General features: G+C 38.1%; 1 protein-coding gene across 3 annotated transcripts in view; it reads left to right on the top strand.

Moving 5' to 3' along the window:
• STEAP3 (STEAP3 metalloreductase) overlaps window positions 1-18,146 on the top strand; it is a 97,017-nt gene that overhangs the window by 47,121 nt on the left and 31,750 nt on the right. Inside the window, exon 5 of one of the 3 annotated variants that reach the window (XM_007169262.2) lies at window positions 16,014-16,117. The exons of the other annotated variants lie outside the window; for them this stretch is intronic. Within the exon in view, the coding sequence (XP_007169324.1) occupies window positions 16,014-16,037 (24 nt within the window). The 3' untranslated portion in view covers window positions 16,038-16,117. Of the gene's footprint in view, window positions 1-16,013; window positions 16,118-18,146 lie in introns of those variants that run through there. 3 annotated transcript variants of the gene reach the window in all.

Here is an 18,146-nt window from a genome sequence, read left to right as displayed (position 1 = left end):
GCACAGAATGATCTGGGCTAGAGCTCACCTCTGAGGAAGGGACCTGCAGACCTGCAGTGGCAAGGCCAGTAAGGATATGGACGAGATCCAGGTGACAAAGTGCCAGGGTATGTGAAAGGAGTACCAGGAAGGCTTCCTGGAGGGAGCAGTGCCTGTGCTGTGGTCTGAAGGCTGTGGCTTTAATGTAGGTTAGAGCAGCAGTGCCTCTCAAACTATCACGCGCACAGGAGTTGCATAAGGGTCTTGTTCAAACACAGGTTTGGATTCATGGGTCAGGGATGAGGCCCGAGACTGTGCATCTCTAATAAAGTTCCCAGGTTACACACATGGTATTGATCCTCAGACAGAGTAACAAGGGCTTAGACAGCTTCCTTTGTCTCTACTGTGCTATAGTCTGTGGCCCACAGACCAGTGCATCTCTGCCGCATTGAGCTTCCTCTGGACTCTGGTGCCCTGGCTGCCCTGGTGAGATATGCCTCTGTATACTGCTGGTGCTGCTGCAAGCGCCTTGTTCTCTTAAAGGCAGAGGGAGAAGACACTCCACCAGGGCCACAGCCTTGCACTCTGCGTGCTCCGTGCAGGACGCCTCCAGGTAGTCCCACACATCAGCCCTGGGTCCATCAGGAAAACAGGAACTCTTCACAGAACACCCCCCTGTCATGCAGTCAAGCTTTTCTACTGAAGCAACCAGAAATGTCTTACTGTACTGGGAGATAAAAAGGAAACCTCCATGCAGAAAGCAGTCTAGTGACTAAAAACCATTTCTTGGGAACAATAACCATTCTGAGCCCATGAAAGGAGTTTTCCAAAATAAGAAACATGGCCAGAAAAAAAACTTCACAACAAATAGTTTTCAAAAAGAAAAAAAAAAATCTTGTGCTTGAAGGTTTGTTTTTCTACTCTGCATCCTCCCACGCATAATGCTGGTTTTTCTACTCTGCATCCTCCCACGCATAATGCTGGGAGAGTTAAGTTTAAAAAGAAGTGCTAAAATCAATGACAAAGTATCCATTATTTTGGTAGTTCACATAAGAACTAAGAGCAACCAAAATAACTCATATTAGTTAAAGAGAAGAATGATCATTCAGCTACTTGAAAAGCTGAATCTGTTTCAAAAGCGATGAAGGGGGACCCTTGGAAGTACAGAAGCCCACTTGCCCTGGATCTCTTTAGAAAGAAGAAGTTGGCTTCACTAGAGCAGAAACTCTCAATCCCACCAGACTAGCACCAACTTTTTCTAACAAATATGTTGAAAATTCCTTTCTACTAACCTAAGATGAAGTTCAGAAATAATATAACCTACTTATGTGTGTAGTTCTTTTAATCAATATAAAGTCTTGATTCAAATATAAAGTATAAATAAATCCAAAGTCTAATTTACACTAACATGCATATAATACTAATAATGAGTAGTAATTATTATAAGTAATAATCTTACAGTAAATAAGTTGGTATTGAGAGAAATACAACGATATTCAACTAAACACTGTTGACCCTCTTTATAATTGACATTTTCAAATAAAGGCTAAAGAAGTGTAAGAGATTGTGTGTGTGCTCACGTGAGTGTGTGAAACAGTGTTGGATCCTATGGAGAAGTCAAGTAGGGTGAAGACCTGTAAAAGTCCACAGAATTTGGAAATACGGAAACTTTAGGGTAAGAATTTCAGTGGAATGTTGGGCATAAAATCAAGATTGGGAATGAGTGAGAAGTAAGGAAATGGAGGCTAGTTCTAGATACTCTTTTGAGATTTGGCTGTGAAGTGGGGGAAGAGAGGATTGTAGATATAGGGGGTTAGAAGGAGAGCTGGTTATTTTTTTCCCATGGTTCTGACCTGAACCTGTTTTAAATGTTTCTGGAAAAGAACAAGATGACCTGGAGTGGTTGAAGATGAGAGAGAGAGAGAAAGATTGAAGTCCTAGAAGGTATGGGAAGAGATGAGGTCCAGAGAACAGGTGGCTTTAGCGAGGAGGAGTGCCAACTTGTCTTTTAAAATTAGGAGAAAAGAATAGGGGCCAATGAGGGGAAGATTTACTCCTGGTGATGTAAGGTGTGGAAGTTCTCTTCTGATGAGTCTATACCCTTCGTAGAAAAGTAGTCAATGCCATCTGTTGAGAGTGACAGGGAAGGAAGTTGTTTTGGCCCTGAGGGTTGAAGAGGGAGGAGAAGTTTAAAAGTAGTTGTTGGAAAAAGTGAAAGAGGACCTGACCAGAGAAACGTGGTAGGATTAACCTAAAACAAAACACCTTGTTTAGAACAGTTTTTGTCTAAGATGAAACATACTAATTGTGTTTCCTGGAGAGTGTGCAAAGTAGAATTTTTGTTCAGTTAAATTCTATTTTCCCCCACCAATTTCTGTAATAGTTTCAGACAGTTTATCTTAGTTCACTTTGATCTCCAATAGTTACTCAAAATGCTTTGGCTTCATTTTTGTTTTCTCTGTTCAGAAATGAACAGTCATAAATGGAACCTTTGATGCACCTGGCAACCAAAAGCTTCCACTGCCAATCCTCCCATAAAGTGAATAATCAACCCCTTGTTTATTGAGTGTTGATTGTATTTTTTGGATCAGAAACCTAGCTTATTTCTATAATATCCATCATATGCAGAGCCTACTCTTGAAAATCTAATTTTACCCAACAGTTGAAACTTTTCCCCAACTAAAGAATTTATTAGGGCTTAACTTCCTGAAGAGTCTATCTGTTACAAAGCAACTAGTTCCTGGACAAAAAAAAAAAAAAAAAAAACCATACTTTTTAATACACTGCTGAACTCTCAGTAGGTAAGGGAAATCACCAGGCAGAAAATAAATGGGAATACACATGCACATGCAAATAAATGAACAAAACAATGCTCTCCATGGCTCCTGCCAGAAGCAAATTTAAGTCCTGGAGAAAAGCAAACTCAGTTCAGATTAACCAAATAGGAACTCAATATCTAAGATCAACAAACCACAGGGGAGAATCAGCAGAAACACAACTCCAAGGAATAGAATTATCAAAATAGAATAATGATATACTAAATATCTAAGGAATTAAAAAGTAGAGTCATGAAAATAAGTAAGCAATGAGACACTATGAAAGGACCAGGCATGATGAAAAATAGAACCTTCAGAAATGAAAAACTGTTGGAAACAAACCTAATTTGAGAGATTTAACAACAGACTGAAGAAAATTAATGAATTCTAAAATGGAGCTGAAGAAATTACCCAGATTGCAAAAGAAGAGACAAATGGATTAAAAAATATAAAAGGTTAAAAGACAGAGGTTAAAATAAAAAAGACTAACATGAAAATAACTGGAGCTCCAGAAAGAAAGAATGGAGGAGAGGCAAATTTTAAAAAATAAAGGCTAAGGATTTTCCAAAAGTAATACAGACTGAAATCCAAAAAACCAGAAAAAACAATGCATACCACCAAGCAGGAAAGCAAACTTTAAAAATAAAACCACACTTAGACACACTAAGAAGCCCTTAAAAGCAGCCAGAGAAGAATGACAGATCATTTAAAATTGTGAAATTATAACAGACTTCTTAACAAATTAATGGAAATCAGAAAATAGCAATCTAATATCTTGAAAGTCCAGAGAAGAAATAATTGTCAACTTAAAATTGTAAATCTAGAAAAACTGATTTTCAAGAAAGAAGGAAAAATACAAAAATTTAGAGAGTTTACCAATAGTTCTTATCTAAAGAACTTCTAAAAAGTACACTTCATGTAGAAGGAAAATGATCCCAAAGGGAGAATCTGAAAAGCAAGAAGGTATGGTGAGTAAAGACATGGTGACTGTGAAGGTAAATATAAATAAGCCTTATCTATTTAAATTATATAATGTTTATTTATGTAGTTTTTTTTTAAGGGCACACTAAAAGACAGATAAAAATGACGTGTAAGTTGATTGAGTAAAGGATTGACTTAAAATGTTCTGAGACCCTTGTATTTGGGAGCAGGGGCAAATTATGGACTAATTTAGATTTTGTTCAATAAGCCTGGAAAAACGTCAGGGGAAATCACTAAAAAACTAAAAATATAACATCCAAAACCTTAAGAGGGGAAAAATGAAATAAGAAAGCAAACAAACAATTCTTGAAAATCAAGAAAAGAGAAAAATAGCATAGAAAAGGCAGGACATGTTGAAATCAAAAAGTAGATGTTAGAAACAAATCCACATATATATCAATAATCACAACAAATATAAATGAATTAAACCCTTGAATTAAAAGATAGAGATGACTAGATTGGATTTTCAATATAGTTATATGCTATTTATTTTTATCTTTAGGTAAAGATAAAGGTATAATAAAAGAGATGTTAGGCAAAAGCAAATTAAATGAAAGTTGAGGTAGCTAGGTTATTATCACATAAAGTATACTTTATGACAAAGGACATTATTAAGGATAGAAAGAGTCACTATGGAATGATAAAAGGAAGAATTAAATATTTTATAATTGTATGCATTTAATAATATACCTTCAAAATCATAAAGAAGAAAAACACTGTGGACAAATCCATCATCATACAAAAAATTATGTGTGTACATGTGTGTACAACACAACAAGCTTCATATAAAAAATAGGGAACTTATATTCCCCTCAAGAAGACAAATTGAAAACATATTAGACCTGAGCAAATCTCAATAAATTTCAAAGAATAAATATCATATAGACTACATTCTCTAAACATTGTGCAAAAAAGTTAGAAATCAAGAATAAAGGCTATATTTTAAATACCCACACATTTTGAAATTACATTTCTAAATAAATCATTAATCAAAGAGGAGATTATAATGGAAATTTTTCAAAAATTTAAAACTAAATGGTAATTAAATATCTCCATACCAAAAATTTGAGGATGCAGCAAAAAATATTACTTAGAAGGAAATCAATAATCTCAGTAGGAAATAATGCACTAAGACTCCAACCCAGAAAAAGTAAAAAGAAAAATATACTACATATAAGAGCTGAAACTGGTGAAATAGAAAACAGAGATCATTAAAGAGGACTGACAAAGCCAAACGTTGATTTTTTGATAAAACTAATCAAACAGATAAATCTTTGATAAGGCTGGTCATGGAAAAAAAAAAAACAGAAAAGCCTCAAAAGAATAATTTTACGTATAAAAAGACAAAACTATAGATGAAACAGAAATTTAAGAGATGATAAGAGAATACTACAGAGTTTATGTGATTAAATTGGACAACTTAGAATGGACAAAATATAACTTACCAAAAGAAGAAAGTCTGAATATTCCTAAAGTCATTAAAGAATTCATATCAGTAGTTTAAAATTTTCCCACCAAAAAACCCCCTCAAAAAACCCAAGGCCCAGATGATCTATCAGCAAAATTCTACTAAACTTTCAAGGAACAAATAATTCCATCTTATATAAAGCCTCCCAAATATTATAAAAAGATAAACTACTCCCCAACTTATTCTAAGAGGGAATGAGTAATAATAAAAATAGACAAGAATTATATAAGAAAGAAAAATTATAGGTCAGTATCACTCCTAAACATAAATGCAAAACTCCTAAATGAAAATATTAGCAAACTTAACCTTGTGATATATAAAAAGGTCATACATCATGACTAAGTTTGACTTTTTCCAGGAATACACGTATAGTTTAATATAAATTCTATAAATATCATTCACTGCATTAAAATTTCTATCATCTCAATAGATACAGAAAAAGATAAAATTCAATACCTCTTCATGATTTAATTTTTTTTAATTAATTAATTTATTTATTTATTTTTGGCTATGTTGGGTCTTCGTTTCTGTGCGAGGGCTTTCTCTAGTTGCGGCAAGCGGGGGCCACTCTTCATCACGGTGCGCGGACCTCTCACTATCGTGGCCTCTCTTGTTGCGGAGCAAAGGCTCCAGACGCGCAGGCTTAGTAGTTGTGGCTCACAGGCCTAGTTGCTCTGCGGCACGTGGGATCTTCCCAGACCAGGGCTTGAACCCGTGTCTGCATTAGCAGGCAGATTCTCAACCACTGCGCCACCAGGGAAGCCCCATGATTTAATTTTTTTTTTTTTTAATTTCTTAGCAAAATAGGAATAGAAGGGAACTTTCTTAACCTGATAAATGTAATCTATTAAAAACTTATAGTGGGCTTCCCTGGTGGCGCAGTGGTTGAGAGTCTGCCTGCCGATGCAGGGGACATGGGTTCGAGCCCTGGTCTGGGAAGATCCCACATGCTGCGGAGCAACTAGGCCCGTGAGCCACAACTACTGAGCCTGCGCGTCTGGAGCCTGTGCTCCGCAACAAGAGAGGCCGTGATAGTGAGAGGCCCACGCACCGCGATGAAGAGTGGCCCCCACTTGCCACAACTAGAGAAAGCCCTCTCACAGAAACGAAGACCCAAAACAGCCAAAAACAAATAAATAAATAATAAAAATAAAGGAATTCCTTTGGGAAAAAAAATCCTTTATAAAAAAAAAGAAAAGAAGAGAAAACAAGGATGTTCACTCTTACCAACATTGTACTGGAGTTCTCTCCAGGGCAATTAGGCAAGAAGAGAAATAGAAGGCATCCAGATTAGAAAGGAAGAAGTAAAACTACTTCTGTTTACAGATGACATGATCTTGTATATAGGAAATCCTAAGGAATCCACTAAAAAATTAGAGCTAATAAATGAATTCAGCAAAGTTACAGGATATAAGATCAATATGTGAAAATCAGTTGTACTTCTATGTCCTAGCAATGAACAATACAAAAATTAAGCAATTCCATTAATAATACCACCAAAAAGACTAAAATACTTAAGAATAAATTTAGCGAAAAGGTGTGAGTACACTTAAGTACACTGAAAACTATAAAACATTATTGAAAGAAATTAAAGAAGACCTAAATAAGCAGAAAGACGCCCCATCTTCATGGATTAGAAGACTTGACGTTTTTAAGATGACAATATTCCCCAAATTGATCTACAGATTCAATGCAATCCCTATCAAAGTTCCATCCAGCTTTTTTTTTTGCAGAAATTGACAAGCAGATCCTAAAATTCATATGCAAATGCAAAGAGCACAGAATAGCCAAAACAATTTTGAAAAGAACAAAGTCAGAGGACTTTCAAAAACTTACTACAAAGCTACAGTAAACAAGACTAGCATAAAGATAGGCATATAGATCAGTGAAATAGAATTTAGAATCCAGAAATAAACCCATACACCTATGGTCAATTGATTTGAAATAAGGGTGCCTATTGAATGGTGAAAGAATAGTCTTTTCAACAAATGGTGCTGGGACAACTGGATAGTCACACACAAAAGAAAGAAATTAGACCTTTACCTCACATCACAGATAAAAATGAACTCAAATGGATCAAAGACCTAAAGAAAAGAGCTAAATGATAAAACTCTTAGAACAAAACATACATGTGAATCTTCATGACCATGGATTAGGCAATGGTTTCTTTGATATGGCATGTAAAGCACAGCAAGACAAGACAATAGATGAATTGAAATTAAAAACTTCTGTACTTCAAAGGACATCACCAAGAAGTGAAAAAACAATCCACAGTATGGGCGATAATATTTGCAAATAATTTAACTGATGTGGAACTTATATCCAGAATATATAAAGAACTCTTTTTTTTTTAATACTTATTTATTTATATTTATTTTGGCTGCCCTGGGTCATAGTGGCGGCACGCAGGATCTTTAGTTGTGGCATACAGGTTTCTTAGGTGCAGCATGCGGACTCTTAGTTACGGCATGCGAACTCTTAGTTGAGGCATGCATGCGGGATCTAGTTCCCCGACCAGGGATCGAACCCAGGCCCCTGCATTGGGAGTGTGGTGTCTTACCCACTGGACCACGAGGGAAGTCCCCTATAGAGAGCTCTTACAACTGACCAATAAAAAGACAAATAACCCAATTTTTTGGATCTGAATAGGTAAAAGACCTAGACATCTAGAAAACGGTTTGGCAGTACTTCAAAAAGTTAAACACAGAGTTACCATATGACCCAGCAATTGCACTCCTAGGTATACACCCCCCAAAATTGAAATCACGTTTATACAAAAATTTGTATATGAATGCTCATAGCAGCATTATAATAGCAAAAAAGTGGAAATCACCCAAAATGTCCATCAAATGGACTAAATAAACAAAAATGTGGTATAACCATACAATGGAATATTATTCAACCATAAGAAAGAATGAAGTACTGGTACATGCTACAACATGGATGAACCTTAAAAAACATTATACTGAGTGAAAGAAGCCAGACACAAAATGCCACATACCACATGATTCCTTTTATATTATGTGTCCAGAATGGAAATCTAGGCTGAAGGGAGTGGGAATGGGGAATGACTGCAAATAGGTACAAGGTTTCTTTTCAGGGTGATGAAAATGTTCTAGAATTGGATGTTAGTGATGGTCATACAACCTTATGATGTGCTGAAAGACCACTGGATTGTTCCCTTTAAGGGGTAAATTTTATGGTGTGTGAATTATGTCCCAATTAAAAGAAAGTGATTCAGAAGTAAATGTGAATAAATTTTAGGACTACTTTAACCAATTTAATTCACATATATTTTACTTATGTGGATTCAAAAGAGTGATAGATGATAAAAATGCTTTTCAAAAAAGTATAAAATAAACCATGTTAAGTGATAAGAAAGCATTATGTCATCTTTTAATTGACAGCAATTTTTCTTTTTTAGCTTCACCAAAATAATGTTACAGCTTACACGGATAGCTTCTTAGAGTCAGTGAAATATGGTATGACAGAAGTAGCATCACAGGTTACTGGAAAAAAGAAGGTAATTATCAATAAATGGTGCTGGGATAATTGGTTACACATATAGGGAAAAATCGAATCCCACCTCACACTACTTACTAAAAACAATTCCAGATAAAGACTCAAGTTTCAAAGGAGAAAGTACAGAACATCTTTATGACAAAGCGGCAGAGAAAGATTCTTTAACAAGACACAAAAGGCACTAAGCATAATATAAAATAGTGATATATTCAACTATAGTAAAATTTTTAAAGTCACTGCATTGCACATGTTAAAATGGTGAATTTTATGTTATATGAATTTTACCCGAGTAAAATATCAAGAACTCTTATCAAAAAGGCACCATAAATATGTGAAATATAAACGGAGAAAAGTATATTCTCTAAGAACTAAAATTAATTTAAAAACATGACTACCCAAAAGAAAACTGGACAAAAGACATGAAAGGCAATTCATTGAAAAGAATGAATGCAGGATAAATAAACATATGAAAAGATGTCTGACCTCATTATGATTCAGGGAAATGCAAATGAAGATGAACCATTTCCATCTAGCAGATATGGAAAATCAAGAAGTCTGACAATACCAAGTATTGGCAAGCATGTGGATCAACAGGGACTTTTGTATTCCGACAATGACAGCATAAATTGATACAACATCGTTAGAAAACAATTTACAATTACCTTGTAATATCAAATATTTGCCCTAAGAACCTGTAATTTCTCCCATAAGTACACTCAGAAAAATTCTTATAGGTATACAACAATAAACTCTATAAAAATATTCATGGGGATTCTGGGAAGGCAGTAACCTTGGTAGTGTAACTGTTTAATCTCTTCAAATTCTCCATAAAGATACACAGAGCAGCCAGGATTGGCAAAACTGAAAACCCAAGGGCAATCACTACTACAAACTAAATGACACAGAAGCCACAAACCCTAAAACCTGACTGGGTGGAGACACACCTACAAGACCTGCACATCACAGCAGCTGTGTCAGAGGAAACAACAGAGCATGTGACAGACCTAAGAACCTCGAATGAGTAATCCAGCAGGCCAACTGTAGAAGGGCACTGGATGCAGGGAGGGGGTCTGCTTACCCCCAGAGCAGTGGTACAAGGGCGGAGTCTCAAGGGGCCAGTGGAGACTGGACCTGAGAAACACTCAGAGCTGACCAGCTCAGGCTCCCATCAGGACAAATCCCAACTGAGGAGGGACTGCCAGGAATAGAATACAAAGGGAGCAGGTCAGGAAACTAGAGAAAAGGGGGGAAAGTAAAGTGGATCCTGTTAAAAGTAGTCAGGAGATCTCAGGAAGTGAGGTGCCCTAGTTCTTTAATACTTAACAACAACCACGGAAGAGGATATTCTAAAGCTGTAAAAGTAGAACAACTCTTAAATTATACCTCCTTTCTATAAGTTAGGGAAATCTAATGTTATGTACGCATAAGTGACAGAAAAGGATTGAAGTCAAATCCCATGCAGTTATTTAAAGAAAAAATAAGGAGCAGAATAACATCCCAGCAGATAATAAAAGCATGCCAGATGAAATGCACAGATGAAAACAATAGCCTAATATTTCAAAATGGCAAGAGGAAGAAGAGGAGATGGAAGGGGGGGCCTACAGATTAAAGGAGATCTAAAAAAGACATCTGCAGAAAGAAAAACAAAACAAGCAAAGCTAAATTGTAGTGTTTAGGAATGGCGACAGTACAACAGAGAAAAGTGAAGCGCTGATTAGCACAAAAGTCAGGCTGGAGGAGGGAGGGCATGTGAGCACTGCTGGCTTTGCAGTCAGAGTCAAGTCTCCTTGCCATGTGGTATTTAGAGGGGCTTGCTTTTTAATTCATGAACTTTTCATTTTTTATGCTATATGTATGTGTGTATAATGTTATTTTAACAGTTCAAAAAAATTTTTTAAGAATGTTCATAGCTGTATTGTTCATAATTGCCCCAAACTAGAAACAACCTAAATTCCATTGACGGGGGACCGCATGAAAAAATTGTACTATTCAGATGATGTCCTATTTATTATTCAGCAATGAAAATAAACCACCTATTGCTCCAGTGAAACTTAGAAACATAATGTGGAGTGAAAAAGCAAGTAGCAAAAAACAATAAGCTGTATGATATCATTTTTATAAACTTCAGAAACCAAGCAAAAACTAAACAATACACTGTTTAGGGATACATACATATGTGATTTGAAAAACTATTTTAAGGAAGTAAGGGTGGTAAACATAAGATTTAGGATGGAATACATACATATGTGATTTTTTTAAACTACTCTTTTAAAAAGCAAGGGAATGAGAAACACAAAATTCAGGGTGGTTTTTATTTAGAGGGAAGTGATGGGAAGGTATCCACAAGCTTTTTTCCGAAGCTATGTAGTGGGTTAACAGTGTACTTCCCATTACTGTTTCGTAATTTACAAATATGTTTATATGAAGTGTTTATCAGATCTGCACACAAAGAATAAAAAATTAAAAATGTAATTCTCCCTTTCATCCACCATTTGTTCATTCACTCAGTTACTCAACAAACGGTTCCTGTGCACCTACTCTATGCCAGGCACTGTGCTAAGTTCTAGGACAGTGCAGTGAACAAAACAGATACTGCTGTTCTCCTCTTGCAGCTCACAACTTCCTAGGACTTATCACGTCACTGGAGATGGTGCTGAGTGTGAAGCAGCTTTTTAAAAATCTACAGAACTAACAGCCAGGACAATCTCAGAACAATCAATTTCAGGATAACTGGGAGATACTTTCTTAGCATCACTTGAAGGAGGTCATTTTAAAATTAAGCTGCCAATATATCTGGAAAAGATGAAAACTCTAATTCGAAAAGATACATGCACCCCAGTGTTCATAGCAGCACTATTTACAATAGCCAAGACATGGAAGCAACCTAAGTGTCCATCAACAGATGAATGGATAAAGAATATGTGATATACATATACATGGAATATTACTCAGCCATAAAAAGGAATGAAATAATGCCTTTTGCAGTAACATGGATGGACCTAGAGATTATCATACTGAGTGAAGTAAGTCAGACAAAGACAAATATCATATGATATCACTTATTTGTGGAATCTAAAAAAATGATACAAATGAACTTACTTATAAACAGAAATAGACTCACAGACATAGAAAACAAACTTATGGTTACCAAAGGGGAAAGGGGTGGGGAGGGATAAATTGGGAGTATGGGATTAACATATACACACTACTGTATATAAAATAAACAACAAGGTCCTACTGTATAGGGGACTATATTTAATATATTGTAATAACCTCTAATGGAAAAGAATCTGAAAAAGAATAGATATACATACATATGTATAACCCAATCACTTTGCTGTATACCTGAAACCAACACAACATTGTAAATCAACTATACTTCAATTAAAAAAAAATTTTTTTCTAATTAAGCAGCCCACAGAAGCCAGCAGAAAGAGCAGAGAGGCACTCCAAGACAGTGGTTCCTCAACACTGCCAATTTGCTTCCATGAAGAAGTTTTCATTTGTCTTAAAAATACACTATACATATGTATACATGCTTTCATACACACACATATATGCACATGCACTTGCACACACACACACACACACACACACACACACACATACACACAGATTATTCTGAGCTTATGTCCTCCCTATGTTTCTGGGTCAGGATCTCCTTTCATTCTTTATCATTTATTGACAATGATAAAGAATGATTGTTGGATTTTGCTACTACTTAGGGAAGTAATATGTTTACTTGGTGAAATAAAGAGCTGGCAAAGCCAAATCAACCTCTAAGATGTAAGTTATTTATTATTTAAATGCCAGAGTCTGAGACTTGTGGTCAAGAGTTATGTTCGGACCCAACTTTTTTTGAAAGAGAATGTAGGAAGACTGAGCTCAGCTTTCACTAACAAGTAACTGAGAGTGTAATGCCGTGGCTGAGACCTTGCTGGGTGTCAGAAGTGGCCTGGCCTGGCCTCCCAGGCCAGCTCCACTCCTGTTGGCAGAGTGGCCTGGACAAGTTCCACAGCATATCCCAGGCTCAGCTTCCTCATCCTGGGGTGAGCATGAAAATCACCACAGAGACTGTCGTGAAAATTTAAAGGGATAATTCCACCACAGAGGCTGTCGTGAAAATTTAAAGGGATAATTCTTCACCCTTTAAAGAAAACAAGGAGATGAAGGGATAAAGGAGATGTGGTACATATACAATGGAATACTACTCAGCCATTAAAAAGAATGAAATTTTGCCATTTGCAGCAACATGGATAATAGAGATTATCATACTAAGTGAAGTAACTCAGACAGTGAAAGACAAATATCATATGATACCACTTATATGTGGAATCTAAAAAATGATACAAATGAACTTATTTATAAAACAGAAACAGAGTCACAAAGAAAACAAACTTCTGGTTACCAAAGGGGAAAGGGGTGGGGAGGGATAAATTGGGAGTTTCGGATTAACATATACACACTACTATATATAAAATAAACAACAAGGACCTACTGTATAGCACAGGGAGCTATATTCAATGTCTTGTAATAACCTGTAATGGAAAAGAATCTGAAAAAGAATATATATATACATATATATGTGTATATCTATCTATCTATCTATATATATATAACTGAATCACTTTGCTGTATACCAGAAACTAACACAACACTGTATTTTTTGTTTGTTTTGTTTTGTTTGTCTTTGTAACACAACACTGTAAATCAACTATACTTCAATTAGAAAAGAAAAGAAAGAATGGTGCTGATAAAGCTGTGGGGCCCCATTCCTGGTACATAACGGCAGTGAAAGCAGCAGCGTGCATCTGTGTGTACGTGTGCATGCGTATGGGCGTGTATCTGTGGATGTATATACGTATTATTACAAATACATCCTCTGCCGCAGCAGGACATCTCTAGTACAGAATCAACGTGCAAGAAGTTTTATCTGCAGCTCCAGGGATCCTTTGGGTCAGTGTGCAGTGTCTGTGTCTGAGGTCCAGTGCTTAGTCAGCCGAACACAAAGTCTGCCCTGGTTTCAACACTGCTTCCCCCACTGCCTAACCTGATTGAACCCTCTTGTTCCTCGGTTTCCCCATCTGTAAGATGAGGGTGATTACAGTTCTTATCACAGAGGTTTACAATCAAGTTGTGAGAATCATAAGATTGTCTCTTTGTAAAGTGTTTGAAAAAGGCCTTCCACACAGTAAGTGCTATATGAGTGTCTGCTAAATAAACGCCTCTAATGTAAACGGAAAACCAGTATTACCCACCATAAAATCTTAAAACAAATAAAACCTTAAAAACAAAATAGGTTTACTAAAGTCTAGCTAGATATCTACCTGCTACAATGCTTAGTGGGGTGGCCTTCGTATCTTTAAAAATATAAAACAGACAGGAGGGGATGAGGCGAGGGAAATCTTAAGGACATCCCAGCACCAGAGTGAGGCCTCCTCTCCACTCCAGCAGACGACCAGGAGGGGAAGTGAAACAAGAGTAACTTTCTCACTGTGCCATGACCAGAAATCATCCCCAGACGCACCAGGAATAGGCTGTATATGCTCTGGAAAGTTCTGGAAAGGCCGTTAAGATGGAAAGTGAGAGGTGCCCTGAGGAGAACATATAAATGAAAAATGAAAGCAGGCATTCCTGTGTCGATCTATTTATCACAAACATCCCCGTATTGAGAGTAAAACATTTTACACTGGTAGGTTGGCTCCAGTGCAGAGAATCTGTTTTCACTTTGAACTGAAGCTTCGTTGTACAAGGTGCCACCAGTGGGACTGTCACTCAAGCCTCCTCTCCATCCTTAGTCTTGAGGTGACTCAGCACTTCTCAGTAGGTGATGCCAGGTGACAGCCTACAGCCAACTTGCCTTCTCGTCTCTTTTGCAGGCACAGTGGGCTTAATTTCCATGTATTTATTCTTTTAAGCACCAGTGTCACCTGAGATGGATGGCTAGAGGGGCAGCAATAGATTTGGGATCTTGGCACCTCCGAACCTCCTGTTCTGTGTGGCCCAGGTTACAAAGGCCTGTGAAGTGTCAGTCTCAATGGGCCCTGATGGATGGGGCGAGGAGCACCTTGGACAGGCTCCCTTCATAAAAGGATTAAAGGTGATGTTTAGAAAGTAGAGCTCCATCCCTGGAGGCAAGGTGCTAAGAGACATCCACACGCAGCTCTGCATAATCAGTTTAACACCAAAACAGCAAAAATGGGAAAGGAAGATTAAAAAATAATCCAAATTTCATAGCACTGAGCGGTGTGATGAAATGGGGAATAGGGTAAAAGCGTGAAGCCCAGAATCACAAAATGCTCTCCTTTCACTCTTTTAAAACATCAAGGCTGAGGTAGGAGATGGCATTCCTGCCCTTGGGAGAATTCTTCCAAGTCCCTCGGAAAGAGTGTCCACTTCGGAGGTTCTCTCTTTGTGAATGAGCACAGGAAAGGGTAGAAAGCTGGCCACCTTAGGTGAGTGTCTCCAATAATTAACGGGGCATTCACAGTTGAGTGAGGCCCTAATAGGCCCACCTCCCAACCTGGGAAATCTCTCCACAGGGCCCTTGGCAGGAGGCCAGGGCTCCAGAGAGCTGCTGGTGACCTCCTCCCTCGAGGCTGTAGGCTGGATGCCCCTGGAGGCACCAAGGGGCAGCAGGGGCAAGTGGAGGGTACAAGGGTCAGCACTCAGCAGTCTCTGCTGGCATCACACTGCCCTCCCAGTCTCTGGTTTATGTAATGTGCTCACCCGACCCCAGTGCAGCAAGCCCCTCTCCCAACATTCCTGGGTGTCCAGCCCAGGATTTGCCCTGGTCCTGCCTTTCTCCTCCCTCTGTCCTTCCTGTACCCCTCCCACCTGCTCCCCTTTCTCTTTGCCATGTCCCAAATCTAATTTACAGTGTTGAAAGACTGACATTGGAGGATTTTTCCACTTCTAGGTTCCATATTATCAAAACCAAAAATTCAGAAATTGGGCTTTGACAATAGGACTGAATCTTGGAAACTGAGACTTCCCAGGAAGTCCAGAATACAAGCCCTATTTACACAGTGAAATGACCACAGACATTTGGGAGCACAACTAAGACATCCAGTATTGGCTTCTTGGTAGAATCTGGCCTTTCTGCTCACCCATAATATGAAAATGGTTTCAGACTTCATGCTCACCCCTCCTCTAAGTGACATCTTTGCTCCCTCCTGGAGTTCCTAGAAGCCTTCCATACTTACCCAGCAGCAACCTCAGTTTCTGCATACCCTCTCAATCTGCAGAGCCAGAAGAGTGCACCTTGCTAACTGATGTGAAGGAGAGTGCATCTCCTGCCAATGACAAGAGCTACCTACCGCTTGCCGAGCCACACCACTAAGAGACGCCGTGCTAAGCACTGGACAGACATCTGGTATTTAATCTTGATGACACCCCATGCAGTAGGCACCATTAGCCTAATTTTACAGATGAGGAAAATGGGGCTCAAAGTAAATTTCCCAGAGTCATATGGACCCCAGAGCCTCTGATCTTAACTATTGTGTCACTGTGTCACATAGAATCGCCAAAGAGTCCTCAATGGGTCATTGGGTTTGTGTAACATTGATTTAGGTATATATTGTCAAATTACCTCCACCCCAAAAATACTGCTCCAGGTTTTCTCAGGCTTTTACCATATGGAAATACTGATGTACATCAGCCCACATTCATTTTCTATACTATGCATTTTTTTTGAAGCCTAATGGCTAAAATATTTTTCATGTTTGAAACTTAAAAACATATACATGGAAAGGATGTATTGTACAACACAGGGCAGATAGCCAATGTTTTGTAATAACTGTAAATGGAAAGTGACCTGTAAAAATCGTATAAAATTTTTTTAAATTAAATTTAGAAAACATATACATGGATAAAAAATAAAAATAAATATACTGTATTTGCCAACAGAATCTTATGGCTGACAATTTTCTAAAGAATTTAACCCAGAATTTCACATGAATGAATTTAGATTTAACTATCTATAGGTGGTATGTGTTAGTGGCTGTAGAGACCTCCAGCAAATTAATGACCTTCGGTTTTTTATTCTGTAAGGAAGGGATTTAATATCATTGTCCCAGGATTGTGGAGAAGATCAAGTAAGGTTATTCATATCCAAAATACCCATCACAGTCTTCACTAAACATCAGTACTCTTGTAATTTCCTTCTTGGGTTTCTTTAAATAAGATATACACATTTGTTTGCATATTCTTATGAAATTCTTAAAAATCAATAGTCAAATCCAATTCACCTATATATACATATATAACAAAACCATCTACTGGGCATAAAATCATTTGAAAAGAATGACACAATAACTATCAAATGACGTTTGATTTAACATGATAGAGTGCCATAGTCTCAGTACAAAGTGACCTTAACTGCTTCAGAGTTCCTTCCTTATCCTTATTGCAACAAATCATATGATGAGGGAAGACCCTCATCAGGGGCATGCAACTCAGAATGGATTCTTTGTGGCTATGTGCAGACATCTTTGGGGACTTTGGAGGAACGTCTTAGTAATTGGCTTTAATGGGGCTTTTTCCCCACAGGCTCTGTCCTGTCTCCCTTTTTTTTATTTTTATTTTTTTAAATAAATGTATTTATTTTTTTATTTATTTTTGGCTGTGTTGGGTCTGCGTTGCTGCGCGTGGGCTTTCTCTAGTTGCGGCGAGCGGGGTCCACTCTTCGTCACGGTGCGCGGGCCTCTCACTATCGCGGCCTCTCTTGTTGCGGAGCACGGGCTCCAGACGCGCAGGCTCAGTAGTTGTGGCTCACGGGCCTAGTTGCTCCGTGGCATGTGGGATCTTCCCGGACCAGGGCTCGAACCCGTGTCCCCTGCATTAGCAGGCAGATTCTCAACCACTGCGCCACCAGGGAAGCCCCAGACTTACATTTTTAAGAGATTACTCTGGTAGCACACATGACAGATGGACTCGATGCACAAGAGTCTGCAGGTAGGGACACCAGACAGGAGTGTCTCTATGGTCAAGATAAAAATGACCAGGGCCCAAAGCAGGGCAGTGGAAGTGGAAAGAGAAGGGGAGGGCGGTCTCGTGAAATATTAATTCCAGGAGTTCTGAGCTGACTCATCTTGAGGAGGTATCAGAAAGCAGTTAAAGGCAAAGAAGGATATCATTCACTCCAGCTACAATTAGGAAATTTTTTCCAGTACAGCTGGTGAGTCTAAGGAACCTCTCTTTTACCCTTAGAGTCCCTCCTGGCTTCTTTACAAAGACAGTGTGATAGCTGCTCGTGAGCAGGCTCTAAACCCCAGCTACATCACTTACTAGCAGGGTAACTAAGTGCATAAATCTAGTAGCACTCACTAAATGCTAGCTGCTCTTGGACCTGCTGGGTCTCTCTTCTGATGGCCTAGCTT

Source organism: Balaenoptera acutorostrata, chromosome 8 (genome assembly GCF_949987535.1).
Source record: "Balaenoptera acutorostrata chromosome 8, mBalAcu1.1, whole genome shotgun sequence".
In the NCBI taxonomy this organism is placed as follows: domain Eukaryota; kingdom Metazoa; phylum Chordata; class Mammalia; order Artiodactyla; family Balaenopteridae; genus Balaenoptera; species Balaenoptera acutorostrata.
The sequence above is the reverse complement of the archived record's forward strand: the minus strand, read 5'-3'. Positions and strand labels throughout refer to the sequence as shown.